General features: G+C 42.2%; 2 protein-coding genes across 2 annotated transcripts in view; one reads left to right on the top strand and one right to left on the bottom strand.

The window, feature by feature from the left end:
• The window catches only part of LOC141047266 (uncharacterized), an 801716-nt gene that overhangs the window by 309504 nt on the left and 467972 nt on the right, over window positions 1-24240 (top strand). The window lies entirely within an intron of this gene.
• LOC141047041 (uncharacterized) overlaps window positions 11516-24240 on the bottom strand; it is a 49821-nt gene continuing 37096 nt past the window's right edge. Inside the window, exon 6 of the mRNA XM_073541967.1 lies at window positions 11516-14248. Within this exon, the coding sequence (XP_073398068.1) occupies window positions 13455-14248 (794 nt within the window). The 3' untranslated portion in view covers window positions 11516-13454. The remainder of the gene's footprint in view (window positions 14249-24240) is intronic.

Raw genomic sequence — 24240 nt, 5'->3', positions numbered from 1 at the left:
ACAACCCACCTCCCCATAGAATAGAATATAGCCCCAAAGAGTATGATGCAATCCTCCCTCATAAAATCTAATACAGCGCCCCCATAGAACATAATGTAGCTCCCCCCCGAGATTGGCCCCACAGTTCAGTACTCACTGATATATTTAAAAAATAAAAAACACACAATCCTCACCTCATCCTCGTGCCCCGTGCTGCTCCCATCTCAGCTTCGATCTCAGCAGCTGCACTGACCGGCACACAGTGGATGCACGATGAAGTGACATCATCGCGCACCCATAGTGTCAGAGGCAGAGGGGAATGATGGGAGAGTGAGCATCATAGACGCCGGTATAGTTGAATGCAGCACAGGGGGAGTCAGAGCTGGCGGCAGGCAGGCCCCCTGACTCACGGGCCCCATAGCTGCTGCGTGATGTGCTACTATTAGCGTCACACTGCTGGTTGGGGCCCCTGAAGGAGCTGGGGCCCTAGGCAGCTGCCTGGTCTGCCTGCTGCTAACACCGGCCCTAGATGTGTGCAATTGGTAGGATGTGGCCTGTGCCCTGAGACTATTACTGTATTTGTTGTATCTTTATAGCACTGATATTACAGCTTATTACTAATAATCTTATATGTCTGTAACCTGAGAAGTATTTGTGATATAAAAGTGACATGAGTAATATGTGACGGATTTCACTCCGTTCCAATAATAAAATGTTATAATCAAAAGGCAAAAAAATAAAATAAATCTGCTATCAGGTTGTGTTAGTCTCGGCTTTGTAACCAGAGGGGTAAAGTTTTGCCTTTTCTGCTTTGTATCTTTATAACGTAATTATCCCGTTATCCATTACAATTCCTAACAGAAGTAGTGTGAAATTGGAGACCCCTGTCCCCCCAAACTCATTGCTCATCTGAAGCCTCATTGCTGTATTTTATAAGATTACCATTGTTCTACGATGTCTCATATGCTTCTTTACAAATAAATACATTTTCCAATAATATTCGGCTGATGGAAAGTTGGGCCCTTGAGATCATCCCTCATATTTCACCTAATCTGAATCCTTCAGAGGTTGTCTCTCTACAAACTGTGGCACATCCTATCTCCAATATGGTCGGCTATCAGTACCTTGGGGATGGAAGAGACAATTGGCTGCTCTCCATCCGCCCGACACTTGTGGTATTTACACCCCACCTATGGGGACTTTCTCGAATTTTCTAATTTGCCTTTTGGAAAGTAAAACACATAATCACCCTATGCGGCGTTGTGCTGTCCTCATACACGTTAACACGGTGTGTAATGAGACATGTAGCTATACCGACTGTCTTCTTTAAGAAAAGAGGCTGTAAAGTGGTAACCTTCTTTTATGGATTGTAGATTGTGACAGGAAAGGGTGAAACTATAAGATGCAATAACAGGAGCATTTCAGAATGTATAACAGTGCATAAAATACAGATAAATACAATACACAGTAACATGAGGTAATAAACAAGCTGACGATTACCGTATATACTTGTGTATAAGCCAAGATTTTTAGCCTATTTTTTGGGGCTGAAAGTCCCCCTCTCGGCTTATACACGAGTCATATACCTGGGGGTCAGTGGGGGAGCGGGGGTGTCAGAGATCATACTTACAAGTCCTGGCGCATTCTCTACAGCGGTGTGGTAATAGCAGGTACGCAGGACGCAGTGACGAGACGCGAGACAGATCAAACTTTATACAGTAACTTTTATAGATAAATGCCATTAGGGTTATTTTAACCTTCGTCCGGCTGAGTAGGTACAATTGTACCTATTCCGTTTTAAAATTGCAATAACTTTTTTCGAAAAGCCGTAGAGGGCTGAAATTTCGTGACATCTCTGCAGTTTTGGTCCAGAATATATTGGCCAAATTTCAATAAAATATCTCCACCCCCTTCCGAGATAAGGGGTCGAGATATTTTTGCATCCATAACAAGCTGCATAGGTTCAAATGTACCCTCATATATTTTGAATGAAGATAATGCAAGGAAAAAAGAATAATATTTTTTTTTAATGATAATGCTATTTTATTATTATAAACAAGTAAAAAAACTGTTCATTTACATTATAAAAGAAAATGTAAAACTTTTTTCATTGATTTTCTTCGCAAGTTATGCATGTTGTCTTTGCTACCGAGTGTTCATCGCAAATGGGTTTCACACAAACCACACAAGACTTTCTAGTCTTACGTTGTTTTCGCCTCAGGTCTCGGCAGACATAGCAACTACCAACAACAGGGGAGGGTCCACGATTACCATGAGGTATTTGAGGGCCAGCTGCTGCTTGCGACGCTACCAGAATGCATCGTCCAAGCACCATTTCTACTGCACCTCGAAGAAAATGGTTTCTCATCATTTGGTTTGTACTACGATCTTCAATTGCAGGCATACCCAGCTGATTTGCGAGATCTTTCAGGAACTTTCTTCGTTGATCCTTTGTCCTGAAGCTTGGATTGTGTTCTCTGTAGATGATGTAGGATGCAAACCCAGTGACGTCAATCATATTGTAGAAAAATGCCAGAGGCCAACGTAATGCTCGTCGTTTCACAGTGTACTCTCCCAACATTTCATCCATAACATCAACTCCGCCTTTTGTTTTGTTGTAGTATTTTATTATCTCTGGCTTGGCTGCTAGTGTCTCTTCAACTTCTCCCGTCATGTGCATAGATGATAGAATCACGACTGATTTGTTCTTCTTTGGTACATACGAACAGACTGTTGCATCATGATTGTAGGCAAAATTTGTCGAGTTTACAGGCCTTTCTTTGGCAGGCTGCATGTTGCTAGGTCGGAACCTTTTGTTTTTTCTCACTGTACCAACTAGTGTCATGTTCCTGGAGTTCAATACCTTAGCTAGTTCCATGGTTGTAAAGAAGTTATCGGTGGTGACATTTCTTCCAGAGCCTTTATACGAGCTCACTAGGTCCAATACTGTTCGTTCACCAATGTTTACTTGTCGAGGACCATCAGTTGGTTTCCCAGTGTAGAGCTGACCTTGTAATGGGTAGGCGTTTGATGAGTCACAAGCCCAGAAAATCTTTATGCCATATTTAGCTGGTTTTGAAGGTATATACTGGGTAAATTTAGTATGGCCTCTAAATGGAAATAATTGCTCATCGACGGTGATACAATTATATGGCTTGTAGGCTCTCTTCAGATTTCTGTTCAGCATGGTCCAGATGTCCCGTATTGGTGCAGCTTTATCTGTTTGCACACGTTCTGCACGTGTTTTCGTTATCAAATCTGATAAATCTGAGTATCATCTTGAAGCGGTCACGAGACATGGCTGCACGTATAAGAGGCAGAGCATCAACATTCCACATTTCCTCCAGATTCTCTTTGCTGTCTCTGTGCACACCAGCAGCAATCAGTATGCCCAAAAATGCATGGAGTTCAGTTTCAGTAAATTGCTTGAATGTTTTTGTGGTGGCCGTTCAGAAGAATCAGGAAAACGTTGTACCAGTTCGTTGTTGTAAGCATCAAAAACTCTCTTGGCCTTTCCATTCGTTTCTCGTAATATGATGTCACACATCTCGGGAGTTATGATTGACTTGAATATCTCTTTTGCTGTATACAGGTTGCTGATTGCTGCAGGGCCACCTCTTTGTTGTAGGACATTACGATATTTTGTTTGTGCATTTGGCAATGGATCATTACACCATTGAGTTTTATCCTTAGCCACTCCCAGTTTGAATCAACTTAATTGACAGCAACATAAGTGAGCAGTAACAACACTGGCCAATAGATATCAGCATAACATTTGTAGCTGAATGAACTTTAGTTTCTGAAACCAAGTAAAGGACAAAGTCTTCCCACAGTGGAGGTATATATGAAGGTACAATTGTACCTCTGCAGCCTGTTAACGTTGTATAATTATGCAGCCTGACGAAGGCAAAGCAATCAACAGAATAACAGTAGTTAGGGAGCAAATACACATAAACAAGTCTTGGGAGAACACGACTACTCCGGCAAAGACCGGTCACTATAGGGCCGAGGAATGGCCGACCACGAGTCCTTAGTTACTATGTGTCACTTATCCATCCTGACGACCCTCGGCGTCCTGTTCAATGGTGTGTCAGCGTCGCACAACTCCCTGACAGGCGCTGGCAGCGGTCGTGACATGGTTAGTGCGCACCGCCCCTCTGCTGGCTGAACAGTCACTGACACAAGAAGCAGCAGACAGCAGCGATGGACCCAGGAGAGGTGAGTATGGCTTTTTTTTTGTCAGCATATGGTGGCAAATTCTATGGAGCAGCATATGGGGGCATAGTCTATGGAGCAGCATGTGGGGGCATAGTCTATGGAGCAGCATATGGGGCTTATTCTATGGGGCAGCATATGGGGGCATAGTCTATGGAGCAGCATATGGGGGCATAAACTATGGAGAAGCATATGGGGGCATAATCTATGGAGAAGCATATGGGGGGCATAATCTATGGAGCAGCGTATGGGGGCATATTCTATGGAACAGCATATGGGGCATGTTCTATGGAGCAGCATATGGGGGCATAATCTATGGAGCAGCATATGGGGCATAGTCTATGGAGCAGCATATGGGGCATATTCTATGGGGCAGCATATGGGGGCATAGTCTATGTAGCAGCATATGGGGGCATAGTCTATGGGGCAGCATATGGGGGCAAAAACTATGGAGCAGCATATGGGGGCATAGTCTATGGATTCCACCCTAGGCTTATACATGAGTCAATAAGTTTTCCAGTATTTTGTGGCAAAATTAGGGAGGTCGGCTTATAAACAAGTATGTACAGTACCTATTTAATACAGCAAACGTACCTATAGAACACAGGACATAGGACATAGATAGTGGCTACCAACTATGCTTAGAGAAGGCTGTTTACAATGAGAAAGATAGAAAAACGAGTGACGTGTTCACAGTTAGCCAATCCCCTATGCTATATACTCTGGGACCGGCAAACACTCATCGCCAGAGCTAGCTTATGCTGCATGGTTAGGAGATGGTGGTTTGTGGTTGTTATGTGTGAAGGTGCTAGGTGGATTTATCGGAGACTGTTGCTAGATTTTGGTTGTATGCTAATACCCCTCCTTCTCCTACTTTAGTTTTACCCCATCCTTCACTCCCCGGTGTTTACCTCTGTTGTTTGTGTGAGTATATTTATGATTGATATTTTCCTTTATCCCTGTTTGTATTACCTTGTTAGTCTGGTTGGTGTATTACGGTACACTACTACTCCCTTCTTTCCTCTATGGGGGAAGAGTACAGACTGAGGGTGGATTCAGGACATAAGGCAAGGTACTTGGTCCATGCATCTTCACTATCAGAAGTAATGCAGGGAAGAGGGTGAGCTAGGGCACTCCTAGCGCTGAGGACAGGGAAGGAGTATACTTCTTATGAATACTAAAAACCAAAAGGAATGACCTAGCTACAAAAGGCACTTCCAAAATACCATATCACCTATAAATTAACGGAAGCATAAGCCAAGAAAAATGTAATCATTTTGATTTAACAAAAATTAACACACAAATTAAAAAGAATTTTCATCTTTAGTGGTAAAACACACAAATATGGACCTGAAACCACAGGAATAAATACCCACGTTATAAGCTAATATTCAAGTTTCATAACAAAGTTAGTATATTCAGAGCATATAATGAAAAAAATCACAAAATTCCACAAAGGAGAGTTTCCACAGCTGTAGATTCAATTAGTGCTTATATAGGTCAACGCATTTGGAAATTTCAGTATACAGATTTTTAAAAAAAGTTTAAAGCTCAGTATTCAAAATTTTGCAAAAATAGCATATAAATTATATACCAACCCTATTTAGGGATAAATGACTATGTAGTATTTAACAGAGTAAAAATGTTTATATAAACCTCTAAAAAAGGGATTTTTACAAATACAGCTCTATGTTAGTAACACTATAGCTTATAACCTAGTACAAAGAAGTATATAGAAGTATGTAGCCCCCACAAAGGTTTTTTATACATACTGTATATATTAGTTTGCTTTATATCTCCACTAGATGGCAGTAAAGTGCTTAGTGCTCATTAAATATATCCCTTAGCAAAAATTATAAGGTGAATACCATAGTGTTAAAGGAAAATATACAGATCAAAGTGCAAACACGCTACTAAGTGTTACAATAATCGACTATATTAATAAAGGAGAGACAAACTATGCTCAGATATAGTAAATAGTTCAGGTGCAAACATGCTACCAAAGATTGCAACAGTCCGATAATAGGTGAGAGAGGAGAATTTTACTTAAATATAAAGGGTATACATAACCTGGTTTGCAGGGAGGCGCCCCGACGCACGTTTCGGCTAGCTTCTTCTTATGGGGGAGGAATAGTAGTAGCATCGGACGAGGGTTGGTCTGGTATTTTAACATTCCAGTTGCACATAAGAGACTCCCATTCTTCAAAAGAAATGACAATGTGCCATTTGCACAAGGAAAGACTAGAAGCAATGGGATGAAACTGAATGGGAGGAGACACAGATTAGATATTAGAAAAAACTTTTTGACAGTTAGAGTGATCAATGAGTGGAACAGGCTGCCACGAGAAGTGGTGAGTTCTCCTTCAATGGAAGTCTTCAAACAGAGGCTGGACAGACATCTGACTGGGATGATTTAGCGAATCCTGCTTTGAGCAGGGGGTTGGACCAGATGGCCCAGGAGGTCCCTTCCAACTCTACGATTCTATGATTCTATGATTCTCCCTTATAATTAATTAGAAGCTTCATCGGATAGCCCCAATGATAAGCTACTTCATTTTTTCTCAGAGCTGAGGGTCATGAATCTTCGAAAACGTAGAGTAGCTGCCGATACTTTCGAAAAAATCTTTATATGTTAGAATAGAGTTGGGAGTTCACCCTTCTTTCTAGAGAAAAGTAGCAAATCTTCCTTTATGTGGAAGGAATGTATGTGTGTGAACACATCTCTGGGTACAGAGTCCGATAGATGTTTTGGACGTGGTACTCCGAATTCTATCAATTATATCATTTGAGGAGCAATTTGGTACAGTTAGTCAGATCTTGAAAGTACTCCCATAAGCCTTGGAGAAGCACATCTTCTGGTATCCCCCTCAGCTTTTATTCAGGCGGTAGAGATCCTCCATGTCTACCAGTTTAGTTTGTATATATTCCAGCTCATCTGACAGCTCATTGTGGGCATCAAGATTGTTGAGAGTTAAAAAAGTCTCCCATTTTTTGTTCGATATGTTTAGCTGAGCTTATTGAGGGTGAAATGATATCCCTCTACCCGAAGGCCAGAACTATATTTTCATCTGGAACTGTATTTTCCTCTGCCAAGTGACTAAAGCGGGACCCTGGCGATTGATTTTGCAGTTTGGGAGATACGGATGATGCTGCACTCACTGAAGAAAGTGATCTTGATCCCGTCGGTGAGGTCCGGGTCGCAGGCGGATTTTTATCTCTGAGTGTTTCGGGGTGTCAGTACCATCTTTGCCTCAGTCATCCGTGAAGTAAAACTCTAGTTTTCCTTGGTGCTCATGGCTTCTTTTCCCGTGGATCATGATACCAGCCGATGGGTTACAGGGGAGGACCGAATATGTGATAGTGGTGCTGGAAATGCCACTATAACAGCTCAGGGCAAGACAGAGCTCTTTTCACAAGCAGACATTTTGGTCAGCAGCCAAGCCACGCTCCCAAGGTCTTTATTATTAAGGGAAAAATAAATACAAACCTACAGGGCCCTGTGCAAAAAAGTGATTGCCTCCTACCTTAGAACATAAATTAACTGTGGTTTATCACATCTTTGGGAAGCGGAGTTCAAATTCCTAGCCACACCCAGACCTGATTACTGCCACACCTGTTCTCAATCAAGAAATCACTTAAATAGGACCTGCCTGACAAAGTGATGTAGACAAAAATATCCTCAAAAGCTAGACATCATGAAGCAATCCAAAGAAATTCTGGAAAAAATGTGAAACAAAGCAATTGAAATCCAGACTGGAAAAGGTTATAAAGCCAGTTCTAAAGCCTTGGAACTACAGTGAATCATAGTGAGAGCCATTATACACAGATGGCCCATTATATCCGGTGTAGAAGCAACACAGCATTTCAGAAAATGAACATCATACCAACAGTAAAATATGGTGGAGGTAGCGTGATGGTCTGGAGCTGTTTTGCTGCTTCCGGACCTGAAAGACTAGCTGTGGTAAAATAAACCATGAATTCTGCTGTCTACCTAAAAATTCTGATGGAGAATGTTCTGCTGTTTGCTCGTGACCGCAAACTGAAGAGCACTTGGGTTAGCAACAGGACAAAGATCCAAAACACACCAGCAAATCCACCTCTGAATGGTTTAAGAAAAAGAAAAGTAAGTCTTTGGAGTGGTCTAGTCAAAGTCCTGACCTTAATCCAATTCAGATCCTGTGGCATGACCTTAAAAATTAGCTTCATGCTTGGAAAGCCTCCAATGTTGCAAAATTACAACAATTCTGCAAAGACGAGTGGATCAAAATTCCTCCAGAGCAGGGGTGGGCAATTAATTTTCGCAAGGGGCCACATGAGAAACTGGCACTGTTGTGGAGAGCCGAACCAATTGGCTGAACTTAAAGGGGTGGTCCGAAACCAAAGGTGAATTTCATATTAAATGTATATCTATTCAGTGTAATCTAATCATGTTTTCTAATATACTTCAATTAAAAATTCCCTAACGTACCCTCTACATTGTGACTTCCCGTCTTTTTTTTTTTTTTTTTTAATGTCCCATGACATTTTGTTTCAGATTCACCAGTGCATGCTGGGACACTCGAATGAGCTGTCATCAGGGGGCAGACGCTGCGGACACTGCCATAGCCTCTGCTCCCTCTCTGAAGTTAGGCGCCATCAGTCATGTCTGTTTTGGAGGCTCAGCTAGTCCTGCTCATCTGATAATGCGTCGGTTGTAAATTCTGATTCATACTCTGTATGAGTATTCTGTGCAATATTCCTTTGAATGTAGTGACAGTGCGCTCCCTTGCTGGCTCTAAGGATACAAGATGACCCGGTAGTGACCAGTACAGTCTCTGAAACAGATGACGCTTTATTTCATGATGGGAAAAGCAGCTGTGGCAGCGACCGCAGCCTCTGACCTCTGATGATGTGAGTACCACAAAATGCACTGGGATTCTCAAACAAATGTCATTGGAATTAAAAAAAAAAAAAAACACAAGCAGACAGGAAGTTAGAGTAGGAGGGAATGTTAGAAATTTTTTAACTATTAGAAAAGTGATTAGATTATGAATTAAATTTAGTATGAAAGTCACCTTTGGTTTCGGATCACCCTTTAATTCTGCATATTAATTTCATCACTTTATAAAAGCAGTTGCTTATGTGATGAAGTTTACATGAGTGTATAAAAAAATTGTTATTTTCATCCAGAAAAAGACGACTTTCCATCTGCATGGCATCCATTTTTATACATCTGAAGTGAATAAAATTTTAAAGAAGAAATCGTGTCCTGTGTTAGTAATGGAAATGTATTTGGAAAAATTGGACGAATATATATGGCATCCAATTTTTTTTTTTATTTTGCCCACCCATAGGCGTCAACAGTCAAGTCTGATCCAAAATACAGAAGAGACCGGTGGGAGCTGTGATGTTTCTCACACAGACATTTTCAAGTAATCTAAAAAGCTCAATTCCATAACATTGATCCTAGAGCTCTGTCTGAGGTCGGGTTTATTTTTTTCATAGACAGCACTTGGACAAATATTACAGTCATGTGAACATAGCGTGTTAACAATATTTAAAGGAATATACACTGGTGCTACTAATAGAAAAACAGGGCTGCTGGTACCTAGACAGAAATTGTGCTTCTACTGTCAGGAAAGGGTTAAATGAATAAATGGAGAAAGGTACAAACTGCATAGGACAGTTCAGTAATAGTAGAAATGAAAGTGAAAGTAGAGTTGAGCGACTTTGGTCGGATCTGGTTTCGTGAAACCCGACTGAAACAAAATTTGAGTCGGATGAAACTGGTCCGACTAGGGCAAAAAAAAGCCGGAGTTTCGTCCGAAACCCGACCCCAATGTAAGTCAATGGGGAATAAAAGTCGGCAGAGTGGATGAATGTCATCCGCTCAATGCCGACTTTTATTCCCCATTGACTTACATTGGGGTCGGGTTTCAGACAAAACTTGACTTTTTTTGCCCTAGTCAGACCAGTTTCATCAGACTCAAATTTTGTTTCAGTCGGGTTTCACGAAACCAGATCCGACCAAAGTCGCTCAACTCTAAGTGAAAGCAAATGATCTGCACCTCACACATAGACCCCATAGTCAGAGTGTGCAGGAGATAGAAATCTACCAAGCCAGCAATAATTAACTAATGAACAGTGATGGAACTTATGCAGACTTACCCTAGCTTTAGCTGAATGGAGGTGCTGTGCCGATCACAGTGAATAATCCACAGTGGCGCTCAATAAGTGTGTGACAGCTGGGAGGATGAGGTGAACGAGCTCGGATGACTGGGGTGCGAGTAGTAAATAGAGCCGGGCAGAGTCAGGACAGCTCTGGCCGGTAGCGTTCTGGATGCTTGGCTGAATAATGGCCAACACTGTCCTGCACTGCACTAGGTTTTTGGCCCCAGCAAGGCTCTGTAGCCTTAGCCTGTGACGTCACACGCTGTCAGTGCAGGACAGTGTCGGCCATTATCCAAGCTCATTCACCTCTTCCTCCCAGTCTATCTCCTGCACACTCTGAGTATCTAGTCTATGTGTGAGGTGCAGATCATTTCCTTTCACTTTCATTTCTACTATTATGCAATTTGGAGCGTGGTACCTTCCTCCATTTATTTATAGCGTGATAATACTTGTTGCAATGAAGCTTATTGTAACAAGTAAGAGCAGTTGACCAAGCAATAAATTGGGAACACTGGAAAAAAGTTTTTCTCCCACCTCTATTCCACATGCATAGATCCACATCACATTTGGGCAGGAGCGGACAGGAGGGGGTGAGAATCCTTATTGCATTCTATGAAGTTGATGTGATAAGCCACAGATCACAGTGGGAGCACTATGGGGGACGTAACCCTTACCTGTCCTGCACAGGACATACAACAGCACAAGCTGGGAGCAAAGAGGGAGGTAAGGGTTAACTCTCACATACAAAGGTGAGGACTCCAGCTCTCTGGCTGTGAGTGTCAGCAGGCACACAGGAAGTGCTCTGTTAAATATGCACACAGCTATGCTATATACGCACATTTACTTACACAGTTCTGCTACTGAGGCACATTTACATACACACAGCTCTACTATATATAAACATTTACACTCACAGCTCTGCTTCATATGCACATTTACATACACACAGCTCTGCTACTCATGCATTTACACACACACACAGCGCTGCTACATATTCACACTTACATACACACAGCTCTGCTACATAGGCAAAATTTCATACCCATACACTGTACATACATTACCCCATTTTGCCGTTCCTTCCAGGTCATGTGATTATGTAGCATCTGGTACGCCAGTCGTTGCTTGGGATTGGAATACGGCGCTGCTATGAATGACTCAGAACACAATATGAAAGTAAACCAACTTTTCTTTATAACTGATGCAAAGAATAACAGAATTCTCTCTCTCAACAAAATATGGGCCACAACGGCCACAAAGAACAAATTATGAAGCCTGATAGACCCCAAGTGCCAGCTTCACGGACAGGAATCAGACTACCCCAAGACTATGCCACTCCCTCCCTTATCCGTAACAGGCCTATACGGGGTTCTACCGCGACTGTGACACGTGGTCCTTTCAGAATACAATCTTACTCCCGCCTCCCGCTTTAATTACAATAAGACACTAGTACCCTTTTTCCCCTTAAAATATATAGCTACCCTATAAATTACTTAAACTAACACAGTGCAATCTGTATATACTGTGTTTATGCTGTCTTATTAGTGAGCGTTCCGAGCATACGCCTTCACAGAATATGCTTCAATAGTAAACAACTGAGCCACCAGACTAAACAGCCTTCTAGGTCACCAAATCTTCTGTTGCAGATACAGATAAAGTTCACAATCAGTTCCAGTAATATTTCAAAGCCAGAGTCTTGATATCCAGGAATCCATACAGTATTTATCAGTTCATAGGCAATTCTTAGTAACCAGAGTGTCCTTGAATATGCTGCGATCTCTATCTAACTATCCCTAACTACACAGTCGGTGACCGGTCACACTTCTCAGTTTACTCACAGGAGACACTTTCTTTGAACCACGCTGTCCAAACAAAAATCCTTCAAGCTCTGGATTTCACTCAGTCTCTCCAACAAGCTCCTTCTTCTCATTTTCCAGGCAAAGTCTCTGAGTCTTCATTTCCTGTTTCCAGAGTTTTCTGTCTGTTACTCAAAGGTGACCTCTGGTGGCCAAATTGAATTACTGTATCATTATTGTTTATAATAGAAAACACCAACATACTACACTTACATGATCGGAAAAGGTCCTTGATCTAGTCAGATGTAAGGTTCTTCAGCTGCTCACTCAAAACGTGCAGCTTCTGTGCAGGTCCCCATATCTTACTGTGCTGCTCTGCATCAGTTAGATAAGTATCTGGCAGAAGTAGAGAGCGCTGTTCTCTTATTAGTGATCAGGAAGGACACAATCTCAGCGTTCTCCTCTTTCACAGGAAGCTGCTTCCAGTCTATAAGGCACACTCACTTATTAGCAAGATATTTTCTTTCTAAAAGGGTGTCTTATAGTACAAAAAATAAGGTAAGTTATAAAGTAATTTCCATTTTTTATTTAATTATATGACTGTCTGTTATATGACTTTGTACAATTTGTCAATAACAAATAGTTTCTTCTCTGTTTGAGTTATTTTTGTTGGTCAACAAAATATGATTTTCCTGTAATTCATTTTTCACACTCTAGATATGATATGGGATTTTTGATGTTTAAAGAAGTTGTCCACAACTTGGACAACCCCTCATCACTCCTCATGTTTGTTTCTGTTAAAACAACTACACTTAAACAGAACCCCCATGCTGGCGCCACTCCAGCGATGTCGGCACTTGTGTTCCCGGCTCTCATGTGAGCTTGTTACGTCATGTACGCCCTGTGCCCGATCAGCGCTGGCATCACTGTCCCCACCTTCGGACAAATCGAACAACAGGAAGAAAGCAGAGAGCTGCTGCAACCCTGCCTTCCTGTTGATGTTCAAAACTTCCAAAGAAGAGGAGAGTGAAACCAGCGCTGATTGGGTGCAGGGCTTGTGTAATGTAGCAACCTCATGTGATCCTCAGAAATGCAAGTGCTGACACTACTGGAACGGCGCTAGCAAGGAAAGTGAGTTTGAGTGTTTTTATTTTAATGAGGCCAAACATGAAGAATGACAAGGAGTTGTCCTAGTAGTGGACAACCCCTTTAAGAAAACACAATTTTCAGTTAAAACATATTCTTTCATGTTCAGAAACATTCTGAACATGAAAAGATTTCTCCCCTATGTGAATTCTCTAAAGTTTATTGAGTCTATTTTTGTGAAAAACATTTACTGCATTTAGAACATGAAATAGGCTTCTCCCCTGTGTGAATTCTTTGGTGACCAAGAAGAGATGATTTCTTCACAAAACATTTTCCACATTCTGAACAGGAAAAAGGCTTCTCCCCTGTGTGACTTCTCTGGTGCTTAACCAAATATGCTCTCTGATTAAAACATTTCCCACATTCTGAACAGGAAAAAGGCTTCTCCCCTGTGTGAGTTCTTTGGTGTGTAACAAAATTTGATTTGAGTGTAAAATATTTCCCACATTCTGAACAGAAATAAGGCTTCTCCCCTGTGTGAGTTCTCTGGTGACTAACTAGATTTGATTTCTGGGTAAAACATTTCCCACATTCTGAACATGAAAAAGGCTTTTCCCCTGTGTGAGTTCTCTGGTGCTTAACAAAATCTGATTTATGGTTAAAACATTTCCCACATTTGGAACAAGAAAATCTATTATCGTCTGTGTGAAATTTTTGATGTTTAAGAAAAGAGTTTTCAATGGGAAAACTATTTCCATATTCTGAATGAGAAAATGGCTTCTTTCTTTTAAGAGCAGTTTGTTTTTTAACGCTTATTTTGTGTCTTTGATTTTCCTTAGCAGTTGGTAATGAATCAGAAGACATAATCTGTTTCATAGGAACAGATGACAGATCTTTGCTGTGAAGGGATGATAGTGTATCTGGAGTAATGGCATTAACTTCAGTTGTATCCTGTGGAATTTCAAAATCATCTGATTTAAAAATTGAAGATGTCAGCTGTCCCTCTGATCTGGTACAGTCATCTGCCAAGAATAAAACCAGTTATTAATTTTCAATAAAATATCTTTGAATGTCATTTAACATTTCTACCTAACTTGCCATTTTTACAGACAGTTTATGTAAAAATATTGAATTCTTCAAAACCTCATAGGATAAACTAGCAGAGCGCAGTGTTCAACTGTTTGTTCAATCTGCCTCCCAAATATGGAATAAAAAGCAACCAATGTTATGTAGGTGAAAATTATACCAATAAAAATCTCTACTCATCTCACAAAGAAAACAATCCCCTACTCAGGTCCATCATCTGTCAATGGAAAAACAGAGGTTTCCACATTATTAGTGGCTCAAAGGCTCTCGAAAAGCAACGTGGATTCCATACACCAATCTCTGCTCTCCCAAACTCAAATCTGCTCCTCACTTCTGAGCCTTGCAGTGTGCCCAAACCACATTTAGCATCCATGTATTTGGCATTACTACAGTGGGAAGAACCCGCTTAATTTACATTGTTGGTCTCCTGGAGCACAATCTGGGCACTATGTGCTGAGTAATAAATTGTCAAATATGCAATTTTCACTGTCAAACATCCACTGCATGTTAATTTCAGGAAAGTGCCTGTGGAGTCAAAATAGTCACTACTCCTATAGATTAATTCACTGTGGGTTATAATTTACAAAATGGAATCACTTTATGGGGATTTCAATTGTTTTCATGTTCTGACATTTTGTCATACTAGGGCTTCTGCAAATGGTGTGTCCCTTGCCCCATTTGTTCTGGGACCTGCTCATTCGACGTCTGCTTCTGCCATTAGGCACCGCCTTATTCATTCTGCAGGCAGCTTGGTGATGTAGGAGACATCGGAACCAAAAGCTCAGATCGGTGCAGACTGTGTAGCCACTAAGATTAGGGTGCCTGGGACATGTAGTACCATCCAGTCTGACAGCCTGAGTGTATGTGCTGGCTATTTGAAGTAATCTACTCCTTACTTCAGTCAATTTGAAAGCATCAGACCCTACTAAGGCTCGAAGCAAATAGCTGGCAACTGCCAGATACAGCCTTGTTCTCCTCTGGTTCAGTCATCTGTGTTCAGCTGCTGGCTTGTGTATTTGTTTCCTGTTGTGACCCTGGCCCATTTAATAACTACTTGCGTCTTCTGATTTTGTATTTTCTCTGCCCTCTTGGTTGTGACTCAGCTATCTGACTATTCTTCTTCCCATCTCACACCACCAAACAACTAGTAACTTTAGATCTCCGGCATTCGGAAGAGACAGCGGAAACCTTCTTTTAACCCCTGACATCTGACGTACTATCCCGTCCGCGGTACCCGGGCCCATATGACCGGGGACGGGATAGTACATCATAGCGATCAGCGGCGCTCACGGTGGGAGCGCCACTGATCGCGGCCGGTTGTCAGCTGATTATCACAGCTGACACCTGGCACTATGTGTCAGGGGTGGTCAGTCACGGACCGCCCCCGACACACTGCGATCAAACACAATCGCAGTGTACCAGGGGATTAGGGAAGAATTGCGCAGGGAGGGGGCTCCCTGCGTGCTTCCCTGAGACCCTCAGAGCAGCGTGATGTGCTGCGCTGCTCCGAGGGTCTCCTTCCTGCAGGCCCCCGGATCCAATATGGCCGTGGGGGCCTTCGGGGGCCTGCAGGGAGGCGGCTTCCTCAGTGCCTGCTGAGAGCAGGCGCTGACAAAGCCTCTGCAGTGCCTGTCAGATCGCTGATCTGACACTTTATTGTAATGTCCCACATTGGGACAATAAAATAAAGTGAAAAAAAAAGTGTAAAAACAATTTATAAAAAAAATCCTTAAATAAATAATAATAATAAAAAATCTCTAATAATTTTTTTTTTTAAACAAAAACAATAAAAATACACATATTTAGTATTGCCATATCCGTAACGACCCGCTCTATAAAACTGTCCCACTAGTTAACCCCTTTAGTGAACCCCTTAAAAAAAAAAAAAAAAAACTAGGCAAAAAACAATGCTTTATCATCGTACAGCTGAACAAAAAGTGCAATAACACGCGATCAAAAAGACGTATATCAATAAAAATGGTACCGTTGAAAACGTCAGCTTGTCCCGCAAAAATCGAGCCGCCATACAGCATCATCAGCGAAAAAAAATAAAAGGCGCCAAAACATTAAAAAAGACATAAATCAGGTATCACTGTAATCGTACTGACCCGAAGAATAAAACCGCTTTATCAATCTTACCACTCACGGAACGGTGTAAATGCAAATAAATGCTGGTTTTTGTTCATTCCGCGTCTCGAAAATCCCAAAAATACCAATAAAAACGTCAACTCGTCCCGCAAAAAATAAGACCTCAAATGACTCTGTGGGTCAAAATATGGAAAAATTATAGCTCTCAAAATGTGGTTATGCAAAACTATTTTTACAATGAAAAGCGTCTTTTAGGGTGTGACAGCTGCCAAACATAAAAACCCGCTAAAAATAGTAAATCAAACCCTCCTTTATCACCCTCTTAGTTAGGGAAAAATAATTTAAAAAAAAAAGTATTCATTTCCATTTACACATTAGGGTTAGGGATAGGGTTAGGGCTGAGATTAGGGATAGGGGTGTGTTGAGGTTAGGGTTGGAGTTAGAATTGGGGGGTTTCCACTGTTTAGGCACATCAAGGGCTCTCCAAACGCAACATGGCGTCTGATCTCAATTCCAGCCAATTCTGGGTTGAAAAAGTCAGCCTACTCAGGACAAATTGCACAAAAACTTTTGGGGTCCAATTTCTCCTGCTACTCTTGGGAAAATAAAAAATTAGGGGCAAAAATATTATTTTTGTGGAAAAAAATATGATTTTTTTTATTTTTATGGCTCTACATTATAAACTTCTGTGAAGTACTTGGTGGTTCAAAGTGCTCACCACACATCTAGATAAGTTCCTTGGGTGGTCTAGTTTCCAAAATGGTGTCATTTGAGGGGGGTTTCCACTGTTTAGGCAAATCAGGGGCTCTCCAAATGCAGCATAGCGTCCGATCTCAATACCAGACAAAAAATTCAAATGGCGTTGCTTCCCTTCTGAGCTCTGCCATGCACCTAAATAGTGGTTTATCCCCACATATGGGGTATCATTGTACTCAGAACAAATTATACAATAACTGTTGGGGTCCTGTTACCCTTGATAAAAGAAAAATTGGGGGTGAAAAGATCATTTTTGTGGAAAAAATATGATTTTTTAATTGTACAGCTGTACGTTATAAACTTCTGTGAAGCCCTTGGGGTTCAAAATTCTCACCATATATCTAGATAAGTTCCTTGGGGGGATTTAGTTTCCAAAATGATGTCACTTGGGGATTTCCAATGTTTAGGTACATCAGGGGCTCTCCAAACGTGACATGGCGTCCGATCTGAATTCCAGCCAATTTTGCGCTGAAAAAGTCAAACAGCAGTCCTTCCCTTCTGTGCTCTGCCATGCGCCGAAACAGTGGTCCCCCCCACATATCAGGTATCAGCGTACTCAGGACAAATTGCACAATAATTTTTGCAGTCTAATTTCTCCTGTTACCCTTGGTAAAATAAAAAAAAATTGGACATGAAGTAATTTTTTTTGTGAAAAAAAGTTAAATGTTCATTTTTTTAAGACATTCAAAAAATTCCTGTGAAGCACCTGAAGTGTTAATGAACTTCTTGAATGCTGTTTTGAGTACCTTGAGGGGTGCAGTTTTTAGAATTGTATCACTTTTGGGTATTTTCAATCATATAGACCCCTCAAAGTGGCTTCAAATGTGATGTGGTCCCTAAAAAAAATGGTGTTGTAAAAATGAGAAATTGCTGGTCAACTTTTAACCCTTATAACTTCCTAACAAAAAAAAATTTGGTTCCAAAATTGTGCTGCTGTACAGTAGACATGTGGGAAATGTTACTTATTAAGTTTTTTCTGTGCCATATCTCTGTGATTTAAGGGCATAAAAATTAAAAGTTGGAAAATTGTGACATTTTCAAAATTTTCGCCAAATTTCCGTTTTTTCACAAATAAAAGCAAGTTATATGAATGAAATTTTACCACTGACATGAAGTACAATATGTCACGAAAAAATAATGTCAGAATCACCGGGATCCATGGAAGCTTTCCAGAGTTATGACCTCATAAAGGGACAGTGGTCAGAATTGTAAAAATTGGCCCGGTCATGAACGTGCAAACCACCCTTGGGGGTAAAGGGGTTAAAGACCACCTGTGAGTTGCAGATGTCCCAAATTCTTAAGGGATTCGTAGCTGCTCTGGGTCTGTTGGAATTTAAATGATTTTTTTTTCCTTTGGTCCAGCCAAGAGATAATGTCAGTCTCTTGTTGGCAGATTCTTTTAGGCTCATCAGCTGATGTTGGTTGGTAACCACTCTCAACTCCCTTTAAACAGTTACATGAAACATCAGCTGGAGTTTTCTTCTATGCAGACAAGCTAGGTGTGTGGAGCTCGCCTCTGCCTGTGGTACTGCTGCTGCTGGAATTCTGTTATCCTGGTGGTGTTTACTCTGCTGCTGTGGAGCTTAGCAGTAGATCCTAAGCTGAGTAGTATCCTTTTTGTCTGTCCCTTGTTTGTGTCTCCCCCTGTGTTATAACATCTGCAGTGGCGAGGCTAGCATCCTTGCCAGTCAGTGCACTAGCCTGGTTTGGTAGAAGTGACAGTCAGGAGGAACTAGGCATGTGACGGCAGCGGGGTGGGGGGAGGATCCGCATAGGGCGTTAGGCCTCTTTCGCACTTCAGTCTTTTGACGTCAGTCGAAATCCGCCCTTTTTTGAAAAAAAGGGATCTGTCTTTTTTTGGGGGGGGAACTCGTTCTTTTCTCATAGACTTGCAGTAGCGGCGGATTGCGACAGATGGTCATCCGTTGAATCAGTTATTTGACGGATCCGTTGGAATTTCAGCGCCCGCCGTCTTGAGTAGACGGACATAGTAACGTTTTTTGTCTGCGGCGGACCCGCTTTTTTAAACTGAGCATGCCCGGAAGAATTTCCATTCATGTAATTTAACCCTAACAGCCGTTCTGGCACAGAAAAAAAAAAAATTCTCTCTCTCTCTTTCATACACTGGCTGCTGCAATGGATCCGTCCAAAAAACGGATCCGATGCATCAGTTTTTTTGCCAATCTGCAACGGATCCGTCTTTTCACGCTTTGACGGTTTGGAACTGACGTCAAAAGACAGAAGTCTGAAAGAGGCCTTAGGGAAGCTTAGGGACAGGCACAGGTCGGTGTCAGGAGGTGTCCCGTCTCCCGTTCCATTTGTATTTATATGCTGTGTTGTCCGCTGGACATACTCGTGTCTGAGCGTGACAGCAGACTCACATAAGGGAGGCAGGCTAATCCCACCACAAATCATACCAAATGAAAAACTGTAAACAAATAAGATATAAAATACAAAAAACACGTTACATCCTCAACAAAGACTTACAGTATGTCGCTTATGTCCAAAAGTAAATTGAGTTGCAATAATTTATGATGGACCATTGGAGCTACTATGAGTTCTAACCAGAAAAGTAGAGAAAGTATTAGTGCTCCAAATTTCAGGAGAGATTGTGCAGTAATCTGAATTCCTTAGGATATAAAATATAATGCAATTTATCACATGGAGTGACTCCCATGAAACCAGAGCTCCCACCTACAAAGAATGGAGAAGTGTCTATAATTGACCTCTAATTGCAAACAAAGGTTTCTGTACCAAATATTAAGTTCTGTAATAATAATAATCTTTATATAGCACTAACATATTCCGCAGCGCTTTACAGTTTGCACACATTATCATCACTGTCCCCAATGGGGCTCACAATCTAAATTCCCTATCAGTATGTTTTTGGAATGTGGGAGGAAACCGGAGTGCCCAGAGAAAACCCACACAAACACGGGGAGAACATACAAACTCCTTGCAGATGTTGTCCTTGGTGGGACCCCAGCGCTGCAAGGCTGCAGTGCTATCCACTGAGCCACCGTACATTAGACTGGAGTCACACTAGATAGGAATACAGAAAAGTGCTATGCGAGAAAAAAATCGCATAGCACTCGGACCACTGTTAATCTATGGGGCAGCTCCCAACATAGTTTTTTTTCTCGGCCATATTATACGTGCGAGTGAAATCGGAGAATGCTGTGATTGTATGCGTATATCGGCCGAGACTTGCCAATGCAAGTCTATGGGTGCGAGAAAAAAAAAAATCGCCCACCACACGGACCATCTGTGTGGCTTGCGAGAAATACGCACCGGTGTCCTTTGAAAAGTCGGCAATTAATGTGTGGTGTACAATAAAATCACACTGACCTGTTAGAATACAATAGATAGGTGTAGAATACACAGAATAGGTGTATGTGTATATATAATATATTGCATAGAGAGATACATAGAAGTATAGCCGTTAATTCATTTGTTGGCTCCTGTAAAATCACTGCAGGAGCCAACAGGATAGAAGACATGGTTTACATAGAGTAAATCCATGCAGAATAGTTAGATATATAGATGTGTGTGACCAATACAATTAGTACAGTGTGTGTGCAAATTAGGGAACATGTATGTATTTAATAAAATAATCTTTTCGGGGGAAAAAATGATGTGGGCTCTTGCACAATTTTTTGCACCAGAGAGGGAAAGTCAGTGACTGTGGGATGATGTTTATAGGCTAGGAAGGGGATAATACCCATGGATCTTCCCAGTCTATGAGTATCAGCCTGCAGCTGTATATTTAGCCTTTACTGGCTATTAAAATAGGGGACCCCCCCAAAAAAAATCGACGTGGGGTCCTTCTATAATTAGTATGCAAGGTACTACATCTGGGCAATAAAAATGAAAAAAAGCATATACAGAATGGGAGGAATAGGGCTAAGCAACAGCACATGTGAGAAAGACTTGGGTTTACTAATAGATCACAGACTGAATATGAGTCAACAGTGTGATGCAGCAGCAAAAAAGGCAAATACAATTCTGGGATGTATTAACAGAAGCATACAGCCTTGATAACGTGAAGTCATTATTGCCCTCTACTCCTCTTTGGTCAGACCTCATCTGGAATACTGTGTCCAGTTTTGGGGACTACATTTTAAAAAAGACATCAACAAACTGGAGCAAGTTCAGAGAAGAGCGACCAGAATCGTGACTGGTCTGCAAACCATGTTTTATGAGGAACGGTTACAGGATTTGGGAATGTTTAGCTTGTAAAAAAGAAGACTGAGAGGACACTTAATAGCTGTCTACAAATATCTCAAGAGCTGTCACATTGTAGAAGGATCATCTTTATTCTCATTTTCACAAGGAAAGACTAGAAGCAATGGGATGAAACTGAATAGGAGACACAGATTAGATCTTAGAAAAAACTTTATGACAGAGAGGATGATCAATGAGTGGAACAGGCTGCCACTGTTTGAAGAGGCTACCACAGGCTGTTTGAAGACTTCAATGGAAGTCTTCAAACAGAGGCTGGACAGACATCTGTATGGGATGATTTAGTGAATCCTGCTTTGAGCAGGGGGTTGGACCAGATGACCCAGGAGGTCCCTTCCAACTCCAGCATTCTGACTCTGACCATTCTACCATTCTATGACTATGTTACCATTTCTTTTCCATTACTGGAAGAGTGAGGAAGATGTACAACAAAAAGAGAAGGAAAAACCAACCCCAATATTCAATACTATCTGTTTAATTTCCACAAGAAGCTTGTTACAACATTAGTTATCTGAATCTGTTCCAAATTGGAAGGAGATAATCAGCCAAGTGAAAGAGTGACGGCCATATTCCACTTGGAAAGGAAGGACACTACATGTGATAAGGAGAGATATGTAAAATCACTTATGATAAAACGGGAAGGCTTTTTATTCACTTATTATACATAGGAGGAACTTCATAAATTCATGAGGCCCTTTGACCAGACCAGTTGGTATTTACTGGAAGACTTGGGTGGAACACTGCGGAGCTTAAAAAAAAGCTGATCAGAAGGTGGAGGGAAAAGGGGGAGCTGAGATACTGGCTAACAGAACATTGTATAGAGATTAAATAAGCAAGTACAACATCCGTGGGGCTACTGTGATCAAGAGAATGATAGGATAGAAGTGAACACTGGAAGTATAGTATATCTTGCATGTCTGGGGAGAAGGAAGGAAGTTGGGAAATTATATGTTTGTTTATTTTCTTTTTCAATTACTCTGTTTATGATCCTTTCATTTTGAAAATGGAAGAAAGGAGACTACCATATTTTTTCAGATTATAAAACACACTTTTTTCCTCCAAAAATGTGGAGGAAAATTGGGGTGTGTCATAGTCTGGATGTCCCTGCTCTGGCTGTGGTAGGGAGGTGGGGGAGCAACAGCGGAGGAGCAGCTGGTCACAAGAGACGGGAGCCAGCTGGTGCGGCTAATCCTGTGCCCTCTACTAAAGAGAAATGAACATTCACTCCATTCCACACCCATGGGAATGGAAAGCAGTGAATATTCATTGCTCTTTAGCAGCGAGCACAGTGTTAGCTGCAGTCGCCGGCGTCCTGCAACTGATGATGAGAGGACTATGCATACCAGTATGGGGATGATGGGACTATAAATACCAGGATAGGGATGAGGGAGGCATGCATACTAGGATAGGGATGAGGGAGCCATGCATACCAGGATGGGGATGAGGAGGCCATGCATACTAGGATAGGGATGAGGAGGCCATGTATACCAGGATAGGGATGAGGGGATCGTGTATTCCAGGATGGGTATGAGGGGGACCATGTATACCAGGATAGGAATGAGGGAGCCATGGATACCAGGATAGGGATGAGGGGGTCATGCATACCAGGATAGGGATGAGGAGGCCATGCATACTAGGATAGGGATGAGGGAGCCATGCATACCAGACTAGGGATGAGGGGGCCATGCATACCAGGATAGGGATGAGGAGGCCATGCATACTAGGATAGGGATGAGGGAGCCATGCATACCAGAATAGGGATGAGGGGGCCATGCCTACCAGGATGTGGATGAGGAGGCCATGCATACTAGGATAGGGATGAGGAGGCCATGCATACCAGGATAGGGATGAGGGGATCATGTATTCCAGGATGGGTATGAGGGGGACCATGTATACCAGGATAGGAATGAGGGAGCCATGGATACCAGGATAGGGATGAGGGGGTCATGCATACCAGGATAGGGATGAGGAGGCCATGCATACTAGGATAGGGATGAGGGAGCCATGCATACCAGAATAGGGATGAGGGGGCCATGCATACCAGGATAGGGATGAGGAGGCCATGCATACTAGGATAGGGATGAGGGAGCCATGCATACCAGAATAGGGATGAGGGGGCCATGCCTACCAGGCTAGGGATGAGGGGTACCATGCATACCATTATAGGGAAGAGGGGGGCATGCATACCAGGATAGGGATGAGGGGGCCATGCATACCAGGATGGGGAAGAGGAGGCCATGCATACCAGGATAGGGATGAGGAGGCCATGCATAACAGGATAGGGATGAGGGGGCCATGAATTCCAGGATGGGTATGAGGGGGACCATGTATACCAGGATAGGAATGAGGGAGCCATGCATACCAGGATAGGGATGAGGGGGTCATGCATACCAGGATAGGGATGAGGAGGCCATGCATACTAGGATAGGGATGAGGGAGCCATGCATACCAGAATAGAGATGAGGGGGCCATGCATACCAGGCTAGGGATGAGGGGTACCATGCGTACCATTATAGGGATTGAGGGGGGCATGCATACCAGGATAGGGATGAGGGAGTCATGCATACCAGAATAGGGATGAGGGGGGCCATGCATACCAGTATAGGGATGAGGAGGCCATGCATACGAGGATAGGGATGAGGGGGCCATGCATACCAGAATAGGGATGAGGGGGCATGTATACCAGGATAGGGATGAGGGGGCCATGCATACCAGTATAGGGATGAGGGGGCCATGCATACCAGGGTAGGGATGAGGGGGCCATGCATACCAGAATAGGGATGAGGGGGCCATGCATACCAGGATAGGGATGAGGGGGCCATGCATACCAGGATGGGGAAGA

Source organism: Dendrobates tinctorius, unplaced genomic scaffold, assembly GCF_039654945.1.
Source record: "Dendrobates tinctorius isolate UK_male_01 unplaced genomic scaffold, ASM3965494v1 ptg000126l, whole genome shotgun sequence".
In the NCBI taxonomy this organism is placed as follows: domain Eukaryota; kingdom Metazoa; phylum Chordata; class Amphibia; order Anura; family Dendrobatidae; genus Dendrobates; species Dendrobates tinctorius.
Note: the sequence above shows the minus strand (reverse complement) of the source record. Positions and strands in the feature narration are given on the sequence as shown.